This window comes from Macaca fascicularis, chromosome 20 (assembly GCF_037993035.2).
Source record: "Macaca fascicularis isolate 582-1 chromosome 20, T2T-MFA8v1.1".
Lineage (NCBI taxonomy): Eukaryota > Metazoa > Chordata > Mammalia > Primates > Cercopithecidae > Macaca > Macaca fascicularis.
Window position 1 is genome coordinate 3,471,175 of NC_088394.1, and position 23,621 is coordinate 3,494,795.

Sequence of the window (23,621 nt, forward strand, 5' to 3'; positions counted from 1 at the left end):
TGGAACGGAGCTGTGGCGGGGCTTGCTGGGATCATGGCGGAGAATCACTGCGAGCTCCTGCCGCCGGCCCGGGGCGGCCTCGGGGCGGGGCTGGGTGGCGGCCTGTGCCGTCGCTGCAGCGCGGGGCTCGGCGCCCTTGCCCAGCGCCCCGGCAGCGTGTCCAAGTGGGTCCGGCTCAACGTCGGGGGCACCTACTTCCTCACCACTAGGCAGACGCTGTGCCGGGACCCGAAATCTTTCCTGTACCGCTTGTGCCAGGCCGACCCCGACCTGGACTCGGACAAGGTGAGGGCCGCGCGGGCCAGCCCGGAAGGTCCTGGCCATCCCGGCCTGCGGCTACCGCACACGTTCTGCTTCGTGCAGAGGAGACCTCAGCGGGAGCGGGCGACTCTCCTCGGGCTTCGAGCCCCGCGATCCCTTGTCACCAGCTCGTCCCCAGCTTCCCCCGACCCCCTACTCTGGGAGGGGAGGACGAGGATGGCGCCCTGGAGTCCACTGCTTTGGAGGATCCTGAGTCGCTTCACCCTGGGGTGTCTCTTCCTCGCCCTCTTTGCTTTTCGGTGGAGGAGGCTTCCCAGATCCTGGACTTTGCTGTGATTCTACTTTCTTTTTCTCAGTAGGTTCTTTTGCCCAGGGTGTGTGAACGCCTTCTCTTCTCTGTCCTAGGATACTTGCTGGCTCTGGAAACAGAACCCTTGCGTTGCTCTGTCCTTTCACATTCTGGACGTTTGAATTAACGCTGGCGCGGGGGTTGACATGGGCGGCCCTTTTTTTTCCCGGTGACTTGCATTTAGAGAGTTGGCGCTCCATCCTCTCCATCCACAGCACGTATCACCCACTCAGCACCTCTTAGAAGATGCGTCCGTAGTATATAGTATGACTTTTCGAAGGGAATTTTGCTCATGTTAAGGGTTGCTTTAGGGTTGTCCAGGAAGAGCCAGGTAGGGAATCTTTCAGTCTGCTTTCTGATTAGCTTAGTTTTCTCACTGTCTTCGCAAAAAGACAGGAATTTCCAGGTTAGTTTGCCGCTTGTCTTTCATCAAGCGAAATGCTCATGCTGTTGGGCAGATGGCAATAGAAACCTTTTATTACCTTTTTTAAGAGTTGTGAAGCCGAGGAAGAGTGTCTTGGGAGTTGTGCAGGATTGAAACTGAGAAAAAAAGCGTGTTTGAAGAAGATGTTGCCTGTTTCTTCAAGGCAGTTCACAAGCCTTACACTAACTTTGCTGGGTCTGTCAGTTGAGCTTACATGATTGCACTTGGCTTTGTGCCGTGGCAGCCAACATTTGCCATGCATGAGCCTTCCCAGAAAGGCTCGGATCCCTTTTCAAGTTTGAGAAGCCTGACTGAAACCATTCTCAGCATGGCATGACCATGATCAGGAAAAGAGAATCTGGAGTTACTGCTAAGGCTGCCTTGTGGGTAGAAATGAGGGTTTGAGATGCCAACACTCCTGACTCTCCCCACAACTTCCAACTGTTTCCATTGCTCATTTGACCAAGCCGTCTCCTCAGAGAATTGACTCCCAGGAAATGACAGTATAGGCTTTTGTTAGCTGTGATTTTCCTTTCATAAGGGTGGGTGTATGTTTTACTGTTTGGTTTTTCTTTTTAAATAGCAGGGCTTAGTGGTCACTCCCTTGCCTTTCTACTCAAGCATTCCTGTTTTGTATGTGAAATTAGATTTTAAATTGCTCTTGTTCATTGGATTCTTTGAGGCAATGTCTATCTATTCAGCACTGGAGCACTTGATTCAGAGCTGATTAACTTTAGCACAGTTAAGGTGGTTCATCCCTTTATTTTACAGTTCCTTAAGATTTTGTTAAAAATTATGGGCTGGGCTCGGTGGCTCACGCCTGTAATCTCAACAGTTTGGGAGGCCGAGGCAGGTGGATCTCGTTGGAAACCAGCCTAGCCAATATGGTGACGCCCGGTCTCTAGTCAAAATACAAAAAATGAGTCGGGCGTGGTGGCAGGTGCCTGTAGTCCCAGCTACTCCGGAGGCTGAGGCAGAAGAATCGCTTGAACCCGGGAGGCCGAGGTTGCAGTGAGTCAAGATCACACCACTGCACTCCAGCTTGGACGATAGAGCAAGACTCTGTCTCAAAAAAAAAAAAAAAAAAAAAAAACTTTACTGTAGGAATCAATTCTTTGGGGAAGGGATAATTAATCTTTCCGAATATATCTATGTTATACTTGCTCTTTTCATCATCCTCCATTTAACCAGGTTTGATTTCCAAATGGTAAAACTGAAACTCAGAACATGAAGGTAAAGTAGCAGTACAGTCTGTCTCATAAAATAGTTGGAGTAGGGGCCGGGCATGGTGGCTCACACCTGTAATCCCAGCACTTTGGGAGGCCGAGGCGGGTGGATCACCAGAGATCAGGAGTTTCAGACCAGCCTGGCCAACATGGCGAAACCCTGCCTCTACTAAAAATACAAAAAAATTAGCTGGGATTGGTGGCGCGTGCCTGTAGTCCCAGCTACTCGGGAAGCTGAGGCAGGACTGTCGCTTGAACCGAGAGGTGGAGGTTGCATTGAGCTGAGGTTGCGCCACTGCACTCCAGTATGAGCAATAGAGTGAGACTGTCTCAAAAAATAATAATAAATAAACAATAATTGTAGTGAAGAAGGTTAGTTTTAGTGATAGATAATTTGCCAGAAGTGTAGTGCTAATTCATATTAGTCCCAATACTAAAGTGTTTTTCGTCAAATGAGGAAATGTGTAAAATGCTTCATCTTAGTTTTTGTCTCCTGTGGCTCTGATGAAAGAATGTCCCAGGAGATTCCTCCTAATTAAATCCTGAGTGAGGAATCTGAGGAGGAGGGGAAGGGGTGTCAGGAGTGGGAGGCCATTAATTACATGATAGAAGACAAGCAGGATGTTGCTTCACCTGTAAAGATCTCTAAGCTCTGACCTCAGAGTTGAGATTCATGAAAGAATATTCCTAGAGTTGGATTTAAGCTTGAATCTGGTGGAAGAGTCCCTGCCTGGATTATTGGACTAGTGTGGAGTGAGCACCTGGGCTTGCAGAATGTGGGGGTCTGGAGAGGAGTTGGATGGCGAGATTTAAGGGGGAGGATTCCCAAGAAACCATAGAAGCTTTGGGTGCCTGAGAGGTTGGGAGAGCACCCTGCTAAAGCATCCTATCTGGCAGGGAGGGGAGCTCTTGACAGACGGGTTGTTAGGGAGGGTGATGAAAGCCACACACATCAAGAGGCTGACCTGCTTGCCCTCTGGCCCCACATCTAAGCTTCTGGGCTGTGAGTGCCCCCAACCAAGTCCTCAGAGCCCAGCTTGGGACCCACCACCCACCATACTCCATGCTCCCAAGCCCTTACTCTGCTGTTCCAAGGGCCCACGGATGCCACGAAGTTCTCTTTCTAGATAGCCTGGTGTGAATTTTCACTTCCTCCTGGGACTTCCCCCAGCAGGACTGTGGCTGTGTTGTGCATTTCAGCATCTGCTCATCTGCTGCTCTGTCATGTTTCTCTTCCATGGTGTCTTTAAGGGCAGGCCAGGTGGAATGTGGCTTCCCAAAGACTCGATTCATTTGGGTTAGGTCTCTTGTACTGCACGATCCCTGGCCCATAGGCGTTGTTGGAAACAAAGTCGAGTTTGTTGTTTCCAGCTAAACCAGCCCCTGCCTTAGTGTGGAGATACTTCAGGAGTTAAAAGGAAACAGGAAACACTACTGCGTTAGGGTTGGAAACCACTCAGAAAGAGGAGGATTTGGGGAGGCTTCGGTTCCTGCAGCTGAGGCGGCCCTGGAGAAAACTGCACGTGAACTTTTGCCCTTTGAACAGGGCCCGTGTCCCAGCTTGAGGGTTGCAGATGTGGTGGCATCAGATGGGTCTTTGAGGGGTGGGGCAGTCAGGGTGCCTCTAACAGTGTACTTGGTGTTGGCAAGACCTCGGGGGTGGAAAGTTATGAAAGGAATTGTTCAGACAGGGCTCAGTGATGGGCTGTGGGCTGGAGTACTGTCTTTGAAGCCGCTTGGCAAGAGAAGTGGGGATCACGTCGAGTGGGGATGGCAGATGATGTTCTGTGTAGCCAGCACTGGTGAGAGCTGCGGCGGCCTCAGTGTGAGGCTGTGAGTGGGTGTGTGCGACGGTGATGGACTTGGTTTCACACTTCAGTTGAGGATGTGGCTCTGAGCATGTTCTTTGCTCTGACCACAAGTCATCTTCTATTCTGGACATGAGCGATGGTCCCCGCGGTGCTGGGGGCTCCCGGCTCCTTCCCCACTGCAACAGGTGCTGGTCCTCAGCAAACCTGTTCTCACCTCTTTATCAGGTGCCTCATCTGAAGCCCTTTAGACCTTAGGCCACGAGTCAGTGCCATAAATTCCTGAGAAAAGGACTCGCCTCTGGTGATGAAATGGAACATTTCTATTGGGTTCAGTCCTAGCTAGGAAGAATGAAAGAGAACACTTTTGAGCCATTCTGAGAAGAGCTTGTTTCGGGGCACCTGACACGGGCCCGCGGTCTTCGGCCTTCTCGCCTGCAGACCTCTGCGGGTGGCTGGGAGGAAATGCTGTCGCTGCCTGGGCAGTTCCTCTTTCTGGCCCTGCAGGTGCAGCCTTCAGTGGCTGTCGTCCAGCAGGGCAGTGACTAGTCTTGGTGTAGCAGGAGTCAGAAAACTGGCCCACCCGCCTGTTTTTGCAAGTAAAGTTTTACAGGAATGCAGAGATGCCCGTTTGCTTACGGATTGTGTGTGGCCGTTTTTGCTCTGAAAGGTCAAGATAGAGTGAGGTCTAAAGCCTCGCCAGGGCTGGTCCCCGGTCAGAGAAGAGAGCAGTGGCTGTGATGGGGCACCTGCTGCCTGGTCTCTCCCCAGCCCTGTTGTTAGCCACCAGGCATCCCAGGGACTCCTTTTCAGACTCTCGTAGGCACTTTGGTTCTTTTAGCAGATCCCCCCTCCACATCTCAGGTCAGCAGTCCCCAGGCATGGTCTTTAAAGCCTGGGGAAGAACCTGCCTGCGTGGCACCATGGGAGGGGTCCTCGTAGCGGAGGGGCCAACAAGCCATCTCTCTCCCAGGATGTGCTTGTTCTCCGTGGGCGTCAACTGGGCAGCTCTCCCTGGACTGCAGAGCACCTAGAATATTCTGGCCTGGGGTTGGTGTGACGGAGCATCTTCCTTGGAGTTGGGGAGCCTGGGTTGGACTCTGCCCACCCCGGGCCTGCCTCGTGACTTGGGGTGATTTCGTGTCCCTGTGAGCTGTAGTTTCTTCCTCTGTAAAGTAAGGGTGACATCCTCTCCTGAAGATGACAGATGTGGTGCCCCCGCCCCGTACCTGGTGCCAGGCCAGTGCAGTCAGGAGAGGCTGTGCCTGGCTATCTTCATTTCATGCTTATACTTGGTTTTTATTTTTAAATATTTATTTATGTATTTGAGATGGAGTCTCGCTCTGTTCCCCAGGCTGGGGTGATTTCGGCTCACAGCAACCTCTGCCTCCCAGGTTCAAGCAATTCTCCTGCCCCAGCCTCCCAAGTAGCTGGGATTATAGGCACGAGCCACCAGCCACCATGTCTGGCTGATTTTTGTATATTCAGTAGAGACGGGGTTTTGCCATGTTGGCCAGGCTGATCTCGAACTCCTGACCTCAGGTCATCTGCCCACCTTGGCCTCCCAAAGTGCTGAAATTACAGGTGTGAGTGTACTTAGCTTTTAGAAAGAGTATGCCAAGAACGCTTTTTTCTTCCTGCAGCTGCACTTAATTTCTTTTTCTTTCTTTTTTTTTTTTTCCGAGACGGAGTCTCGCTCTGTCGCCCAGGGTGAAGTGCAGTGGTGCGATCTCGGCTCAGTGCAAGCTCCGCCTCCCGGGTTCACACCATTCTCCTGTCTCAGCCTCCTGAGTAGCTGGGACTACAGGCACCCGCCACCACGCCTGGCTAATTTTTTTGAATTTTTAGAAGAGACAGGGTTTCACCGTGTCAGCCAGGATGGTCTTGATTTCCTGACCTCATGATTCGCCTGCCTCAGCCTCCCAAAGTGCTGGGATTACAGGTGTGAGCCACCACACTCAGCCAGCCGCACTTAATTTCTGTTAACGTCCACTTCTGGCCACACTCAGCCCTGTCAGCTTTTGGTGATGCGCCAGAGGCCGCTGAAGGCCGTGTGTATGGCCAGGAATGCCTCTCCCCAGCAGTCTCCTTGCTGCCACCCAGAGCTCTGGCTGACCCTAGCAGGACAGGCCCCCACAGGGTGTGTCTCCACCTCTGGGTGCTGGTGCTGTGGGAAGGGCAGGGCTTCCTGGGCAGCCCCCGAGTTTTCTTGCAAGAAACCTGAGACCCCTGCTCCTGAGAGGGCTCCAGTTCCTGCCGAGCAGAGCAGGACCCTGCAGCGACCTCAGCTTGGCAAGACCCCCTGTGGTGCACCTGAAGCATGTTTCTTCCCAGAGAAGCCGCTGGACCTCGTGTGAAGGGCCAGGTCATGAGACCACACACGTCTGCTTCTCACTAAGCTTTGAGTCATGCGTGGGGCACGGACCTCCCAAATTCCAGTTTCTGTGCTGGGTGAGGCCCAGAAGCAATGGAAGGGAGGGGTAGTGGGGAGGCAGCAGGCCTGGCGACCAGGGCGCAGGGGCCCCCCCGCTCTCCGAATCTGGGTGCCTTGGACAAGCCTCCTTGCTCTCTGGCCTCAGTTTCCCCATTAGTAATTGGTGACATCAAAGGCCTCTCATGGGCCAAAGACACCACACATCTGCATAAAACAAAACAGAAGAGAGAGTAGAGGTGAAGCTTTTGTGTGCGAGATCGGATAATTTCAGAGTAAAAACTAAGTATTTCTAATTAGGTTGATTGCGGATGTTGGTGCACAGAAAATTCTATGCCTTCGCGTCTAGATTTCTGTGGGGCAATTTGGCAGAGTTGGCTCAGGGCACCTCCCCCTCTTGATTTCGTCCCCTCTGGTGGCAGGTGTCTCCGAGCACTGGGAGTGACTGAGAGCCGCAGGGCTGACCGAGCCTCTGTGCGGAGCTCCGGGAGCTGCGGGAGCAGTGGGCGGCAGCAGGGTTATGTTCCGTTCAGCATCTGGCGTGAGAGTTTGCCAGTCTCCACCCTCATTCCTCACTGCGGTTTTCCTTTTTTTTTTTTTTTTCTTGAGACGGAGCCTCGCTGTATCGCCCAGGCTGGAGTACAATGCACAATGTTGGCTCACTGCAGCGGGGCTCTTGGGTTCAAGCGATTCTCCTGCCTCAGCCTCCCTAGTAGCTGGGATTACAGGCACCCTCCACCATGCCCAGCTAATTTTTGTATTTTTAGTAGAGACAGGGTTTTGCCATGTTGGTCAGGCTGGTGTTGAACTCCTGATCTCAGGTAATTCGCCTGCCTTGGCCTCCCAAAGTTCTGGGATTACAGGCGTGAGCCAGCATTCCCAGCCCTTCACTGCCATTTTCAAGGCTGCTGGTTGCATTAGGGACGTGTGCCTGAGAGGCTGGGGGAACCCCACGTTGCCCCTGCTGCTTTGCTGGGCAACAGCATGGATGGTGGAGAGCTGCAGCCGGAGTCTGGTGAGATGAACAGAGTGGCCAAGCTTGTTACCAGACTACTCTGAGCACTGCTTTCCTGACCAGATGTCCATCTGCAGCTGCCCTGTGGACTTGGGGAGTGGGCAAGCAGTCAGCTCTGTCCGCGGGGTCTTTTCTCCATCTCCCAGGGCTGTGTGTGCCCTGGCTCGGCGCTGCCTCCCATGTGCTCCCGTGTCCAGGGTCACCCTCTCCTTTGTGGTTTGGAAACTGCCCTGCCTGGCCTACGGCCCGTGGCTCCGGCTGAAAGCTGGGACCCCTGGAGATGGGTGGCTCAGCCCAGCCTGCTGGGCCCACTCAATGCCATCTTGGGCCTGGCCACAAGTAGGTCAGATGCCAATTCAGTGAGATGCGGGGAAGACGAGGGAAATGACTTATCAAGAAAACAGTCTTAATTATGGCTCTTTTACAAAAAAAAAACACCATGAACCTTCCCGAAAATCAAGTGCAGCCTGTGCTGGTTGTGTAAGCCGTGGAAGGCACTGGAAAGCCAGGAAGAAGAGCGCCCCCACGCCCGGCCCGCAGCATCTCGCTGGCTTCGTGGTGGCCTCTCCTCATCCCAGACTTAGAGGCGTGACCAGGCCGGGGCATCTTTCCTTCCTTGTGTTGTGGGGGCTTGGGCAGGCCCTGCTGCCGGCCTTATGGGCAGCACAGGGGCCCTGCCTAGGTTGGCCCAGGCGCTGTTCTAAACCTCCCCAAGGTGACCTTGCTGCCTTTGTCTCCGTGAGCCTAGGAGTATATCCTGAATTTTGTATGATTTTGTGTTTCCCATTTTCCCATGTTCCTTAATTTTTTGTTGTTTCTGCATCAGGGTGGAGGCTACCAAGCCACATCACTAACACCAGCAGTGAGCTGCCAAGGCCCTTGCGCATGGGCTAGGCACTGTCGGGGCCTGGGCTGGCGCCACGAGTAGCCCCCGCACGCGCTAGGCCTATCTGGAGCACGTGACTCACTTGAGCTGGGAGCACCAAGACCTTTGCCTACATGTGTGGAAGCGAGTCAGGCCACAGCAAGACCTGAACCCTGGTGGGATTTGGAGGTCCTGGTTTAAGACCTTGGCACTTCCTGTGGATGTGGAAATCTCCCATTGAAAGCACTCAAAGAGTGCAGTGGTGAGAGCAGCACCTCCACACGCCACTGACTCCCTGCCCTGGCGCGGATGTCCCTGACCTTCCCCTCTACCCAGACAGGGCCTGTTTCTCAAGGAACCACACCAGTTAGAAGGAATCCACGGGAAGAAATGGCCGGAGAGCTATAAGGCCAGCCACAGAGGAGCCAGTTTTGGAATTTCCCACCAAGGGTTCAGCCTGCTGCTCACCCTTCAGCCTCTGGTGCCCCACGGCTCAGCTGGGTTCTAGGGTCTACGTGGTCTCAGGGCAGGCCATGCAGGGCTCTGCAGTGTCACTCTGGGAGAGGGCTGTGGAGGCAGCTGCAGGCCCAGTGTGCCGAGTCCACAGAGTCTGGATGTGTCCTACATAGGCCCAGAGGTTGTGGGGCTCAGAGAATTGAACCACGTGGGAGGAGTGTAGTGTGGCAGGGGCCCCATATGAAGCCCGCTGTCCTGGAGGCACTGGGGCGGCGGCGGGGGTGCAGAGCGGCCGATAGCCTCCAGAGGATCTGGGTGAGGTTTTCATGTGTGTTTTCCTAGAGGTCTTGCAGTTTTGAGGACAGAGGTCCAGGGCACAGTGGCCTTACCTTGGAGTACACAGAGCCAGGCTGTCTCCATACGGAGAGACTTAAACTCACTTAGACCTGGGATGGTGGCTGGTCAGGGTTAGGTTGTAGGTGGCAGGACGTGGCCACACCGTCAGGGGTTTCCTGAGATGCTGCAGGCTCAGGTCTGTTGGGGAGAGGCCTGGGTCACCTGGTGCCTCTGAAGCCTCCTGATGTGACCGGGCCTTGGTGGACCTGCAGGAACTGTCGGCTTCTCACAGAGGACTCACCGTGCTCTGCTCTCTTTAGGACGAAACAGGTGCCTATTTAATCGACAGAGACCCCACCTATTTTGGGCCCGTGCTGAACTACCTGAGACATGGCAAACTGGTGATTAACAAAGACCTCGCGGAGGAAGGTAAGCCGACTTTTGAGCATAGGTGCCTTAGCTTTGGGGGCAAGGGCCTGACAAAGGTGCCACGGGCTCCACTTAAGACGCAGATGCCTGCAGCCTGGGCCCCCAGGGAGGAGCAGGCCCTGTACTCTGAAGCTGGGGCCTACGTTCTGGTGCTGAGGCCACGGGCAGCGGCGCAGCTGCCGGACAGGGAGGTCTGGGGACCCTGTGGCTGTGGGGTCCTCCCCGGCTGCAGCTCCTTGGAGGGCTCCCTCTGTGCAGGCTCCAGCTGGCGACACAAGGGGGCGAGGGGCTCCTCCCTGCTGTGACTGAGGTGGTCTGAGCAGGTGTGTGAGGCACATGCCCGGTGATGCCCACGGTGTGGCTCAGGGCCCTGGTTCCCTGGCCTGCTCTCCCTCAGGGACAGCCCAAGGGTGGTATCTCTGTGCCATCACCTGGACTGTGCCTGCTGCTGCCAGCTGCCGTGTTCCATTCTGAGTGGTGGTGGTGCAGGGACGGCACCCACACGCGTGGGCCCAGGCTGGCCTGCCTGTGTGCTGTAGTGCTGGCTTGGCTCAGAACAGCCCGAGGCCTTGCCATGAAGACTGAGGGTTTCTGGGCACCTGCGTGCAGGCGTGGCCCTGCTCCCCGGCGTCCGTGTCTGTGCATCGGTCTGTACTGGGCAGCGTCTCACTCCGTTTTTGCTCTGGGTCTCTGGGCCTCGGCATCTGCCTGCCTCCTCCGAGTTCACGCGGGGCGCGGGGTGACGGGAGCTGTGGCCCAGCCCTGCTCCCGCTCTGAGACTGTGACCCACGCTGCCCACTCCTGTCTTTTTGGCAGGCAATGTCTTTCATATGCGCTCTCTCTGGTCACCTGGGCAGCCCCTTGTGTTCTGCCATGGAGCCGTTTGAGTCCAGGCTTCACTTTATCTCAGTCTGCCCCTAGTGGGATTGGCTCAGAAACAGGCGCTAGACACAAACCGCCTGGGCTCGCTGGCCCGCCTCTAACCCGCCTCCGACGCAGCCACTCGCCCTCGGTGCTGGACAAGGGGGCTGTGCGGGACCCGTGCAGGGCTGGGAAGCCTGTGACTCTGAGGCTCTCATCTCTATCCTGTGTGGCCCTGTGCTATGTAGGTGGCGGGGTGTTGTCCTGAGCTGCCATGTCCCATGTGTGGGTTCCTCTGGAGACCACCCATGAGGAAGCCCTGAGGCTAGACCTGTGGAATCTGCTCTTAAGGCTCTTAAGGGAGGTGTGCAGTCCCTAATGCGGCACATTTAGGATGGCAGACTTTGGGAAGAGCTGGAAGTGACCCTCTCAGCCAGCCACAGTCTTCCCTTTGAATGGGGTAAACTGAGGTGCCAGGTGACTGAGACATATGCACAAGGCTGCAGGCCTGAGCCCCACACAGCACCCCACCCAGTGGCGTGGCCGTGAGCAGGTTCCCAACAGGAAGCCTTGGCCTCCAGGCTTGGAGGGAAAATGCCAGATCCCACCCCTTGCATGCCGTGGCCTCAGTTTAGGCATGCACTGAGCTGCATGTAACCAGCGACTCCATACCTGGCGGGCCACTGGAGGTTGCTCGAAGTTGCCTAGGGTGACCTGAGCTGGAGGTATTTAGTCCACACGTCGGCCCTCTCGCCACAGCCCCTCCACCCATAATCCTGGAACCCCGCAGGGCTAACGTGTCTGCAGGAAGCCTGTTAGGATGGGGCCTGAGCAGCTCACGCTGGGCCGAGCCATGGGTCCTCATTGCAGGGGATTCTTTGGTTTCGTTTGGTTTAGTATAGACAATTTATTTTTCTTTATTCCAGGAGTATTGGAGGAAGCAGAATTTTACAATATCACCTCGTTAATAAAACTTGTAAAGGACAAAATTAGAGAACGAGACAGCAAAACATCACAGGTAAGAGAAATAACTAAGGCTAGAAACTTTTATGGCTGGTGTGAAGGAATGGCTCCCTCTTACTCCCCCGATCGGCTGCCTCCCACATGAGTCCTGCAGTCTGGGGCTCCCCTGCCCTGAGACCCTTGTCCTCTGTCACCACCCCAGTGCCCGCCAGCTCCGTCTACAGCCTCGCCCCAGGGTCCCTTGAAGGATCCGTTCAGCCTGCCCGGCCCAGCCTCTGGGAGCCCCCAAAGGATGGTTGTAAGGCAGTTGGGCATGGGAGACGCGTGGAGGGAAGGAGGGCCCCATGAGGGCTGGTCGGGGAGACCCTGAGGTGGATGGCATCTTGTAGGGAGCAGAGGGTGCCAAGGGCCTGCAGCTAGCATGACTGGAGGGAGACAGCAGAGGGGTCATGTGGATCTGCACAGGCGTCAGAAGGACCTTGGTTTTATTGGGAAGAGGGGCGAGTCGCCACAGACAGACCTCTCACACCTAGCGCAGCCCTTCTGCAGCCCGGGGAGCCCAGGTTGTTGGTGGGCTGTGCCCAGTACCTCCTGTGGAGGGGCCACTGCTGGGCCTTGGGCATCAGTCTTGTCCCTGAGAGCTGAGCCTGCCCCGGCCCCAGCTTAGCATCCTTGGGAAGGCACCAGGAGTGGGTGTGGGCCACACTGTGGCTGTAGCTGCCATCAGAAGTCTCGGTCCACTTAGAGCCCTGGGCCCTATGCAGAGACTCCTAGCCTGGCCGCTCAGGGCCACTGGCCACCTAGCGACATGCCCAGTTCCCCCTCCTGCTGGAGTTCCCTTGGCACCACTGAGGGATCTGGAGGGGCTCCTTATCTGTGGGGCAGGAGCTGTGTCCCACACCCTGGGTCACCTTGTCCAGCCTGCTTTTTTCCCTGTTGTGTGACCGGGCTGTGTGGGTGCTCCCTGCCTCAGTCTACCTGCCCGTATGACGCAGGTGGGTGAGAAATGGTGCAGGTGGGAGAGTCCTTGCAGTCCAGTCTTGCTGTGACACACAGTAGCATCTTACTGTCTTGCAGAAGAAGGCACTCGGTTGTGTGACCTCGAGGCCACTGTGTGCCTTTGTCACTCATACATCCCTGGCATGAGTCACCATCTTAAGGTCAAGGACCAAGGATCCCTGAACCCTTTCTCACTGCTGTGTTTCCATCCAGCTCTGTCTGCAGCCGGAGTCCTCTGTAATGACTGTGTCTGGGACATGGGGCCGCCCTGCCCACTGGGGAGCAGCTCCATGCAGGCGGGTGGCCCTGGTGGCTCACCATCACTTCCAGGACCACAGCTGCCTAGAGGGGCATAGCAAGTGTGCCAGGCAGGTGGGGGATTAGGAGGTGGATGGAGTTTTGGGAAGCAGCGCAGCCTTGGGGAGGCCTGAGTCCAGGCTGCTGTGGAAGTTCAGGAGCCTCTTCTGGTAGCCGGGAGTGAGCTTTGTCTGCCACTGGCTCTCAGGGCCCTGCCTGCCAGAGCCTTTCCTGACCAGTGAATTCAGGGCTGCATGGTTCCTGCGTGCGGAGCAGAAATGGACGCTCTCGTGTCGTCATGTGGAGCCACAGGTGCTCTTGGGATTTCAGGAACATGACTCATTTTATTTTGGAACTTAGAAATAGAAATATTTTTGGAGGCGAACGAGGAAGCAGAAAACAGCAGCTGTTCGGGCCGCGTGTTTTGATTTTGTGGATGTGCTCAGGGTTGCTTTGGGCCTCGTGCCCTGCGCTGAGAACTGGAGAGTGAACCTCAGCCTCCCTGGGTCACCTGGGCTGGGGCCACAGGCAGCAGCGGGACATGGGTGGCCCGCCCTTACTTGTGCCCATTGTTCTTGCAGGTGCCTGTGAAGCATGTGTACCGCGTGCTGCAATGCCAGGAGGAGGAGCTCACGCAGATGGTGTCCACCATGTCTGACGGCTGGAAGTTTGAGCAGGTGAGGGGTCGTGGCCAGGCTGGCGGCAGCCATGCTGCAGCTGAACTTGTACTCACAGTGGCTCAGGGCTCAGTGCTCCTGGAAATGCAGACTTCGCTGCTGGCGTCTTCCTGCAGTTCCGGGGGTGCTCACGACAGTGGCCTGCGCCCTGTTTCCACTGGAGGAGCCGTGGGAGTTCGAGTGTGGTGGGCAGAGGTGTCTCAGGCTCTGCCCCGTACCTTTCCCTCCTCCCTGGCCTGCCTCTTCTTCCCAGCGCTGCACTTTCTTCACATCACCTGGCACCTCTGTGTGACCAGGGGATTGGTGTCCCCAGAGCCTCCTGGCAAGCCCACCACTCAGTGCACGCCCCCGTCCCCCACAGCTCACTCCAGTGAAGCATATGGAGGCCCTGATGCCCTTCTCAGGCTGCCTCCCTTCCTGCCTGTGCTGGAAGGTGCTGCCAGGCCCCCGTGCCTTCTTTCAGCCTGGCTTTACCAAGCTGTGGCGGGTGGGGTCTGATGGGTCTGTGCAGGGCGTGCCTTCTTCAGCAGCTTCCATGGGAGCCACCTGAGTGCTGCATGGGCCACTGTGCTGTGGCCTTGTGGCTTGTCATCGGGGACCTCAGGACACATGAGGCATGGCCTCTGAGTGGGGGACCCTTGCCCACGGCCTGGCTGCCACTGTTCCTGGTGCTAGGTAGACACTGAGGGTGGGGACAGTGACCTTGCCCAGCCCTCCCTGTCCTAAGAGTTTCCTCTGTCACTTGCTTCTGTCCGGGGCAGATTCTGTCCATGACCCAGTGGCCCTGCCAGGTTGTGGGAGTGACAGGCTCAGCCAGTGTCCCTCTGAATGAAAGCTACCTTTTCCTTTGAGTCTTTCAAAATAATCACATTGTAGGGTACTCTGAGCCTCCCCTTAAAATGTCGCCAAAGACATTTGCATCCCACCGTCCACCTTGAACCCCTAGGCTGGGGGCCGGGGTGACTGTGGGTCTCTGTGCTGACAGGGCAGCTGACCAGCAGCCTGGGCCCTGCCCTGCACTGGCGGCTGCATGTTTCTCATGCTCTGACCTCACCAGAATCGTGCCAGAGGCTCCCAAGGGGACAGAAATCTCCACTGCTAGGCAAGCCCCACCTCCCCGTTGTCAAGAGGCCCTGGGAAGCTGTGTCAGCAGCTCGGGGTCCGTGAACAGGGCTATCCCCATGTGGCACCTGTGCTCTTCTTGCAGCTGTCTTGTGACTTTTCTGGCTGGGAGGGAGCGATGTGTCTTGCCCGTAGTGGGCACCTCCCTTCCGGGGCGGCTTCAGGTCTTTGCCCTTAGCGCTTCTGGGTGGATTCCGAACCCATTGCAAAGAACGGGTGTCCTCCCCGTTCCTTGATTATGACCTGCTTGGCACGCTTCATCCCTTGGCGACCCCTTCTCCCAGTTCATGTAGGGAAGCTGCTGGGCTGACCAGCTGCCCCGGCTGTGGGGTGGGACCCTGCGGGGTGCTGGGAGGTGGCCAGACCGGACCTAGGGTCCCCAGTGGTCAGCAGGGGATTGCGAACAAGGCTTGGGAAGTGGCTGGGGTGCCTGTGAGGACACAGGGGCTCCGGTGGGCATGGCCATGAGTGCTCCCAGGGGTACCCTTAGCTGCTCGGGCCCATGCCAGCACCCCTGTGGCCGCCTCACTGGGCTGGGTCCACTGTTGCCCACTGGGTCAGCCGCCAGCGGCACAGGAACAGCAGCTAACTGCGGGTTGCTCTCCCGGCCATTGGTCCAACTGTGCAGGTCATAGTGAGGCCAAACTGTGAGTGCCACCCAGCTGCTTTTTGGCTTGGTGGTGTGCTGCTGGCATGCTTTTTGTGATTTGCATATTGCATTTTAATTTTCCCTTTAAAAGCACAGAAGTTCCTAGGGGCCCAGATTAGCCAGCCATGGGCCAGATGCCTGGCCAGAGAGACAGGTTGGCCCTGGGCCTGCATGGCCTGGCCTGCCTGGTCACCTGGAGGGAGGCAGGTTGGAGTGGCCCAAGGGTGTGCCCAGCAGGCTGCAGCAGACCCACCCTGGCCGAACTCCTGGGCAGCACAGCTCCTCCAGCGGCTTTTGGTCCAGTCAGCGGGCCCCAAGCTCTTCCCTCCAGGCTGTCAGAGCTGCCCTCCACTCTCCTCCCGCTGCCCACCCCAGCTCAGGGACCCTTCTGCGCCCCTCCCCCTGGGGCAGCGGCCCCTTTTGTCCCAGCTGGAAGCGCCAAGGAAAGCTCAGGGTCCTCGCAGAGGACGAGCTCGCCCCGTGCCGTGCCATGGTGTGGGGGTGCCGCACGTGTGCTCGTGCAGGCGTTCTGGGGCTTTGTTTTCTATCCATTTCCTCAGGCGTCGGCAGTCTTTGCTGCGGCTTTCACGGTGGCAGGCACGTCCTGAGCCTGGGCCGGTCAGCCTGGCTGCGTGTCTCTCAGGCTTCAATGGGCTGCATCTCAGGCTGTGTCTTCCCTTGCAGCTGGTCAGCATCGGCTCCTCTTACAACTATGGGAACGAAGACCAGGCGGAGTTCCTCTGTGTGGTGTCCAAGGAGCTGCACAACACCCCATACGGTACAGCCAGTGAGCCCAGCGAGAAGGCCAAGGTGAGAGCTGGGATGGCCCCGGCCTGGGGCAGGCTTGGGTGGGAAGGCTCTTGCCCTCTCAGAGCTTCCTCCTCTCCTGCCATTCTCATCAAGCCCCCAGTGTCCGCCCCTGTGGCCTTGCTGACTGGTCAGACGCATGGTCTCCCGTGGGACAGGGTCTGTCAACACAGGCTCCCAGTAAGCTCCTGCGACCTCCCAGCCTGCACACAGAGCTGCTCCTGGAAGGGGCCCCTGGGCCTACTGCAGGGGCTGTGCTCTTAGGAATGCCACTGAGGGCTGTGTCTCAGGGGACCCAGGGTTCTCTGTTCCCAGGGCACAGCCTCTACTGTGTGAGTGAGGACTTGGGACGCTGAGGCCTGGCTGGCATAGGGATCTGGGCCATCCCTGAGTGCAGGGATGTGGGGGTCCAGTTGTCGTGGTGGGGATCTGGGCCATCCCTGAGTGCAGGGGTGGGCACCCTGGCTCAGCCACTGTCTGGGCCTCATCTTTGTTGAGAGGAGGGTGTCCTGCAGGCCCTGGGATTCTCAGGCTGCACAGAGTGGGCCCTGTGTGGCACCCAGCCTGGCAGCACTGGCGCAGACTCTGCGGGGGTTCAGGCCCTTCTGTTTTCTGTGGGGCAGGCAGCTGGGGTGAAATTCAGGGACCCCTGCCTCATTTGCTTTCAGGTTGGCCCCGTGGCCCTGCCCACAGGTGACCCATTCTGGTGGCATTTCCTCTGGGCACATTCTTAAGGTTGAGACTCCAAGATGGACAAATGTGACCAGCTGAGCAGAATCCGGCCTTGGCCTGGGCCAGCTCCACCTGGCAGGACTCCCGGACCTCAGAGCCAGGTGGTGGCTGGAGAGCCCTTGGCTGGGGTCTGCATGGGTCTGGGAGAGCCTGGGTGGTGGGGCAGGCTCTGTGGGGAGCCAGCCTGGGGTGAAGGCTCGGGGCATTGGCAAAGGGTGTTGAGTGGGTGCCATGAGAGGCCAGAACTGGAAGGTTTTTAACTGGTGGCATTAAAGCAGGGACACCTGGGCAACCGCAGACTCTTGGCTGGGGGCCTCTGGCCAGCCACCAGCAGTCCAGGACTGTCCCTGTGAGCCTCTCCGAGTCGGCCTTTGGATGTATGCCTTTGGGAACAGAGGGGCGGGGCCACCAAGCACGTCTCCTGGAGGCCTGTGGCCCGGTCACTGCAGCCTTTCCACCATGGGCGACTGTCCTGGCCCAGAGCCTCCCTTGCTGGCCGCCGGTTGCCCTCTTGCTGTGGGCAGAGGGCAGTCCTGCTCCACCACTGTTCCTCGAGGCCGGGGCAGTATAGGGCTAGGACAGGCCCTGGCTCGTGACAGCCAGGGTGGAAGCTGGGGTTCCACTGCCAGGCTTGGAGATGCTCTTCCATTTGAGTCTCAGGCCTAGGAGGCAACCCCTGGAGCTCAGTCACAGGGAGGCGCTTCTCTTCCTCTTGGAGCAGTCGTAGGGCTCTTTTCTAAATGGTTTTATTTTTAGAAGTTTTTTATTTCTGAGCTTAGTTTTTATAACCAAGCTCCCCTGGGCTCCTATCCCTCAGGTGGCTTGGCAGCTGCAGAAAGGACACGCTCTGTACTGTGAGGAAGCTCCAGGCATGACCCCAAATCCATTTGTGGTTGAGAATGTGGCCCTATTTCATTTTCCAAAAATACCTGCTCTGAAGTGGGGCAGCTGTGGTGGCTTCTTGATGGGGGTGGTGTCAGCAGTGCCCCGGAGGCAGAGCTCAGGCCAGGGCCTCAGGAGGCCGTGGGGAATTGCTGGGGCCACAGCCGGAGGACTGTGATGGGGGCACCCGAGTGTGGCTGGGCTGCACAGGCCGCATGGTCTGCAGGCCCTCGTCCCTCGTGTCCCTGCAGCATGTGTGGCCTGGTGCTGCTGGGCAGCTGTCCACACTTCAGTCAGCGGTGGCAGGAGCAAGGGGTTGCACTTGTTGCAGGCGAAGGTGGTCCACACATGAGCACACCTGCTTCCCACGCCAGCCCCTCAAGAACTTGTTAGAAGGATGCGCAGAGCTCACAGAGCGCTTGAACTCGGGGCTGCTGTTTATTCCCAAGGAACAGAGAGACAGGTTCAGATCAGCAAGGGCGGGCGCCTGGGCAGAGGCCAGGGTCTCCCCCGGAGTCGAGCAGTGCCCGGGCGGCTGAGGAGGGGGTTTTTGGTGTTTTTGGGGCTCCATTCCATAGCCACGCTCGATGGGTAGGTCTGCCGCCTGCCACCATGGCTGATCCCAGTCTTACCTCCTGTCACCCAGGGCCCCACCCTCTCTCCTGCAGCAGTGGGGCCAATGCAGTGGGGTCCACAGAGCCCAGGCAGCAGAGGCCCTCCTATCAGGCCAAGATCTGCGAGCTAGCGCCATCTGCCAGGAGTGGGGCCGGAGGCCAGGCGCCTCTGGACAGGGTTCAGCCCCTCAGCATGTGGTGGGACAGGACCAGCCCCAGATCCCGAGATGCAGCTGCCTCACACAGGGAAGTTTCACCTCTGAGATGTGGCAGAGCCCCTGAGCCTGTGTGTCTCTTCATGGCGTGGCCTCACTGGAGGGTCACCGGGTGTGGGGGTTTGGGCCCGGGGTAGCCGCCCACCCGCACTGTCCTGACAGCCTGTCTTCTCCCCTACTGCACGCTGCACGCCGCCAGAGTGACGACGAGGACGAGGGGCACCCAGGGAGTGGCTCAGATTAAGTGTGAATGTCATGGTGAGCTCCGTGGCCTCCTTGACCCCATGGCCCCAGCTGACCCTTGCTGCAGACCCTCCCTGTGTGTCTGTCTCTGCCCCGTAGTTGACAAGAGCCCTCCACACTCCACGCCAGCTGTAGATCCGAAATAGCACTGTCTGGGGGGCGGTGGGGCTGTTGCTGTGGGGGCGGACGCCCAGGGGCAGTATTGGGGCGTTTGTTGGGATGACTGGAGGGTGCCTGTGTCAGGCCAGGCTGTGGACGTCAGTAGTCGCGAACACAAGAGCCCTTCCTGGAGGCTGGGCAGGGAGTGCCACTCCTGCTGGCAGCCCTAGTGGGTGACCTTGTCTGGCTCAGGCCACAGGCTCAGGGCCAAGGGGTCAGGACCACTGCAGCAGACAGCAGACCCCGATCTCAGCTGCCAAAGCCCACGGCATCCCTGCTGTGCTCAAGCCTCCCAGACCAGCGTGTCCTGCAAGCTCCTCAGCCACCCATGCCTGCCTTCCTGTGGGGTGCCTGGCCATGGGGTACAGCCTCAAGGGCCCCCTGGTTGGTGTCTGCAGTTGGGCCTTCCTGTGGAAGATGGCTTAGGGCGAGAGTGTGTCCAGAAGACGTGGGTCTCAGCCTGGGGTGAGAGTAGACAGAGTAGCTAGTGCTGCCCCGGCCAGTCTTGGGAGGGTGAAGGACAGCACTTTGGCTGCAGGTCTCCAGGGGGTCTCCTGCCCGCATCGGGAGGGAGCTGTTGGGGCTCCCGGATGCTCCGATGCCACGCTGCTCGTGGCCTGTCCACTGCGCTGCTTAGTTTTACACAGGGCTGGTGGGGGCTTGGGAGCTGCACTGTCTCCCTGAGTCAACTCCAGACATCCCAGTAAACTTGGGTATCACCCTGGCCCAGGGAGGGATGTGCTGGCCTGCGGGATGGGCTCCTCCGAGGCACTGGAGAGTGAGTGGGAGCCTCGAGCTGGAAGTGGCCCAGGGCACTGAGCCTCAGGTGCACCGTTGGGGGTGGAGTATTGGAGTCAGGCTGAGCAGCTCAGGGGACATGGCCTCCGGGAGCCTTCGGAACAAGCCTGGGGCGGCATGCACCTCTCACCACTGCCCTCTTTCTGGTCAGTGCAGCATGGCAGTGACCTTTGGGAGGCTGTGCCCGGCGAGGGCCCGGGCATTGCTGCCCCACCTGGTGTTTCACAGCCCTCACGTGACACATGGAGACAGCCGTTGTGGGCCACGCACAGTGAGGCTGGCTTGCTCCGAAGCTCCCTGCCCGGGAGCGTGGGCTGGTTTCCCCTCCACATGGTCTCTGGGGCTGCCGTGGCTCATTTTGGGAGTTCAGCTCAGCAGCATTGACCAGCGCCTGAGCCTGTTCTCAGGGGAGCCCAGGCCGACTTGGGGGTGGCCTCGGGGGGTTCCTGGATGCTGGTGAGGAAAGTAGGGAGGGTACCCCAAGGAAGAGTTCTGAGGAGGTCAGAGGGTGGGGAGGGCAGGGGCCGAGGGGCGGTGGACTCTGCAGGGCTGCCGTGGTCCAGATGAGGAGGGGTCCCCACAGCGTGATCTGCACTTGGGGTAGGCCTCTGCGGGCTGGCCGGTGTTCCATGGGGCAGCCGGGAGGGGCCGGCATACGAGGTAGACTGGCCAGGCTGAGGTGCGGGGCCGAGGGCTTGGGCAAGGGGCATCTCCAGGAGGGTCTGGGTGTCGGGGTGGGGGTGGGGGCTGCAGTAGGCATAGAGGAACGGAGGGAGACAATCGGGGAGCGGGGACTGCTGAGGGACCCACGGGCCGAGTTGCATTTCATGTCTGAAACCCAGGACTGAGTGGGTGAGAGGGCCAGGAGTCAGCACTTTTGGGTGGGCCTGGGAGGGGCTGCCGTGCACAGTGAGCACTTCCTGTGTGGGGCCTGGAGATGTGCCGGTCACCCCGGTGAAGGTCCTGGGCCTGCCAGCTGAGTCCCCAAGAGCCTGGCCGGTGCTGCTGGGTTCTCAGGGCCCCCCGAGCTGACCCCAGGCCTGTGGGCTCTGTTCTCTGGAGCAGGCGCCTGGTCAGGGCCACCTCCCTAGCCCAGGGCCCAAGTCCTCATTTTATGCATTTGGTGTTTTTCAGATTTTGCAAGAACGAGGTTCAAGGATGTAAGGGACATAGTATTGACAGCTGAAGAAATGATTTACGTTTTCCCAAGATGTAATGAACTGCCATGTCCAGGAAGCTTGGCTGTGAGAAGAAACCTGCTTTTGATCATTTTTCTAGAGATCTGGGTGTGAATCCTTTTTTGCCTCTGAGGTGGGTGGTGAGAGACGGGCCCAGCTGTCCAAGGCCAGACGTCCCCAGGTGGGGGGAGCGCAGCGGCCGGGTGGGCACTGCCTCTCGGGGGGGCCTCGATCTGTTTTTTCCAAGTGCCACATGGGACTGAGGCAGACGCTCCCAGTCAACCCGCTCAATACTGAAGATGGTGTGAAGGAAGCGTTCTTGGTGCTACACAGTCTGGAAAAGCAGCCTGGGCTTCACTGGCAGGAAGCGGCCGCAGCCGCATCGGTGTCCAGCGCGTCGTGGCCTCTGGTCCAACCGCCAGGCCCTAGTCTCAGTCAGGGAGTCTGCTCTGCCTCCCAGGCGGGATCGCTGGTTTCTCTCAACCTCGCAGAGCTCCTGACACAGGTGGCTTCTACGTCGTCACTACTTCCCGGTGTCATTCCGAGGCTGGGCCTTCTTCTGACACAGGCTCCAACCCCGCCTGACCAAGCCTGGGATAGTCAAGGCTTCTCAATTTGTATTTTCCAGGCGAGAGAACTTTGTACCCCTTTTCCGTGTGGATAGACTCCCCAGTGTTTATACTCTGGAAATGCCCACAGGGCTTGCTGCGTGCAGACTGATCTGTTCCACCCGTTAGCGTGAGGTAGCAGTGTCGCCTCGTCCCTCCCACTGCGGGCTCACGGGGAGCTGGCGCCTGTCAGTGCCTTGTTGCGCCTGGCATAGAGGTTGAGCTGGAGGCCTGTCCACTGGCTTCTGGAGCTGAAGGTCTGGGTCACGGTGAAAATTCGGGATGTTTACAGAGCATCACAAATGCCTCTCTCTCGCCGCTCTCTCATTTTCTTTGTGTAACTATGCAGCCTTTCCTCTCTTTCTGGGATGTTTGGGACTTTACTCGACCTGCACGGGCTCTGCCCGACATGCCGTGGGAGCTGCTGGGATTCCTTTAGAAACCGCTGCCCGCATGCTTTGAAAACAGACCTTTCTCAGCTGGCTGTGGGGACCTGTCAGAGTCTGGGGACCTGGTGTGCAGGGCAGGCTCCAAGCGCTTTGCTTCCGGACCTCAGGCTTCCCAAGGGGCGCTGTGCAGACTGACCACCGGCCTCCCGCCTGCAGGTCAGAGGCTCTGACACTGTCTGGTTTCCAATGCTTCTGGAGACTTCCTGCCTAGGCCTCATCCTCTTCTTTGCCAGTCACCTGATTAACCAGTTCTCCAGCATTAGGACTTACCTCCTCGTTTTTGTAAGGTCTCTTGTATGTTGTTACATGTTTGGCTTAAACAATTTATAAAAGCCTTTCTAGAAGGCAGACTTAGCCACGGTCGACCCTGTCCTCCCCAGCAGAGCCCGGGAGGACGACGGCCGCTGGGGCTCCTGGGCATCCTCTCTGGGGAGCTGCTGGCCGCTTAGCGTTGTTTGACTTTTGACCTTGACATAGTAGATAGGCTTGTGGTTTTTTTAATTTAAAGATATTAAGACTTAATTCACTAAAATTTATTCTGAGGGGATATTTATACTTTTATACTTTTTTAGGTATTGTATTTTATCAGCTTACAGTTTAATGCCTAAGTTTCCCCTGAAAATAGCAAATAAAATTGTGTATTTATGAATGAGCGTAGCAGCTGTTAATGGTCTTAAGATGCAGGGAAATGCCAACCCGGGTCGCTTGGACCAAGGTGCTGCCTCTCCAAGCCGCCCAGCCCCACTGGCCGCCACGGCTCACTCGGGGCTCTGCCTCTCAGTCGATGACCGGGGCAGAGCCGGGCAGTCCACGGGGTGCTAGCTTGGCTGGGGCCACTGGATCAGAGCTGCACAGCCTATCCCTGCATCCTGCTCCGCCTGGACACCTCACCTGCCTCCAGCAGATATCATACCCCCATCCTGGGGGACTAGAGACCATGTACAAGGGCCTTTTTTTTTTTTTTTTTCCTTAAGAGACAAGGGTCTTGCTACGTTGCCCAGGCTGGTCTTGAACTCCTGGGCTCAAGTGATCCTCCTGCCTCAGCCTTCCAAGCAGCTGGGATTCCAGGCGTGAACCATTGCGCCCGGCTCAAGTGATGTTTTTTTTGGAAGTCCTGATACCTCAAGTCAATGTCCACCTCTCCTCCCTCACTTTAGCCTGCAGCCCAGGTGGTGACAGCAGGAGCTTCCTGAGAAGGTCCTGGGGTCCTGGCACCCCCTCCCCAGCTGCTATGACTTCCCCTGGTGGCTGCTCTGCGAAGGCTTGGTCCTTGGACTCCCTGCCCCCCTGCAAGGAGATTCCCATTCATGGTGTCCCCCAGGGCCTGGCTGTCTGAGGTCACAGAGCCTCAGGCTGTAGTGGCCTTGTCCATCCTATTTCCAGGTGTGTGGCTGGCCCAGCCTGACCGCAGCACCCTGGTGAGGGGTGGAGTGGGTGACTGGGCTTCCAGGAGCCCAGCATGAGGCCGGCACAGGGGTTGGGAGCAGGGGAGAGACCCAGATTCTGCTCCAAGGGGTCTTCCCGCTGCCTGACTCCCACCAGGAGCCTGGCTAGGCCTTGCAACCCCTTGACCGGGTAGAGTTGTGGGCACTTGGGAGAGGCCTCAGCATGGCAGGCATCCCTAGCCAAAGCCCGGAGCAGGTCTCCCATCCAAGCAAAAGGCTGGAAAGCAGACAAGCCGTGCAGTTTGGATCCTGAAGCCGAGGACGCTTAGGGCCGCTGGGTCTGCTGGGCAGGGAGGGAGCCCTGTTCCTCCTCAGACCTAGGG

General features: G+C 57.8%; 1 protein-coding gene across 2 annotated transcripts; it reads left to right on the forward strand.

The window, feature by feature from the left end:
* Nucleotides 1–6: 6 nt before the first annotated feature.
* On the forward strand, nucleotides 7–22,502 carry LOC102126869 (BTB/POZ domain-containing protein KCTD5). 2 transcript variants are annotated; one of them, XM_045382808.1, is made up of 7 exons: nucleotides 7–285; nucleotides 9,492–9,600; nucleotides 11,388–11,479; nucleotides 13,302–13,397; nucleotides 15,853–15,978; nucleotides 18,618–18,676; nucleotides 20,753–22,502. In XM_045382808.1, the coding sequence occupies exons 1-6, from the start codon at nucleotides 34–36 to the stop codon at nucleotides 18,660–18,662; spliced, it is 720 nt and encodes a 239-aa protein (XP_045238743.1). In that variant the 5' UTR covers nucleotides 7–33; the 3' UTR covers nucleotides 18,663–18,676; nucleotides 20,753–22,502. The 2 variants fall into 2 exon arrangements, with proteins under 2 accessions (XP_045238743.1, XP_005591045.1); XM_005590988.3 differs by lacking the exon at nucleotides 18,618–18,676.
* Nucleotides 22,503–23,621: the final 1,119 nt, after the last annotated feature.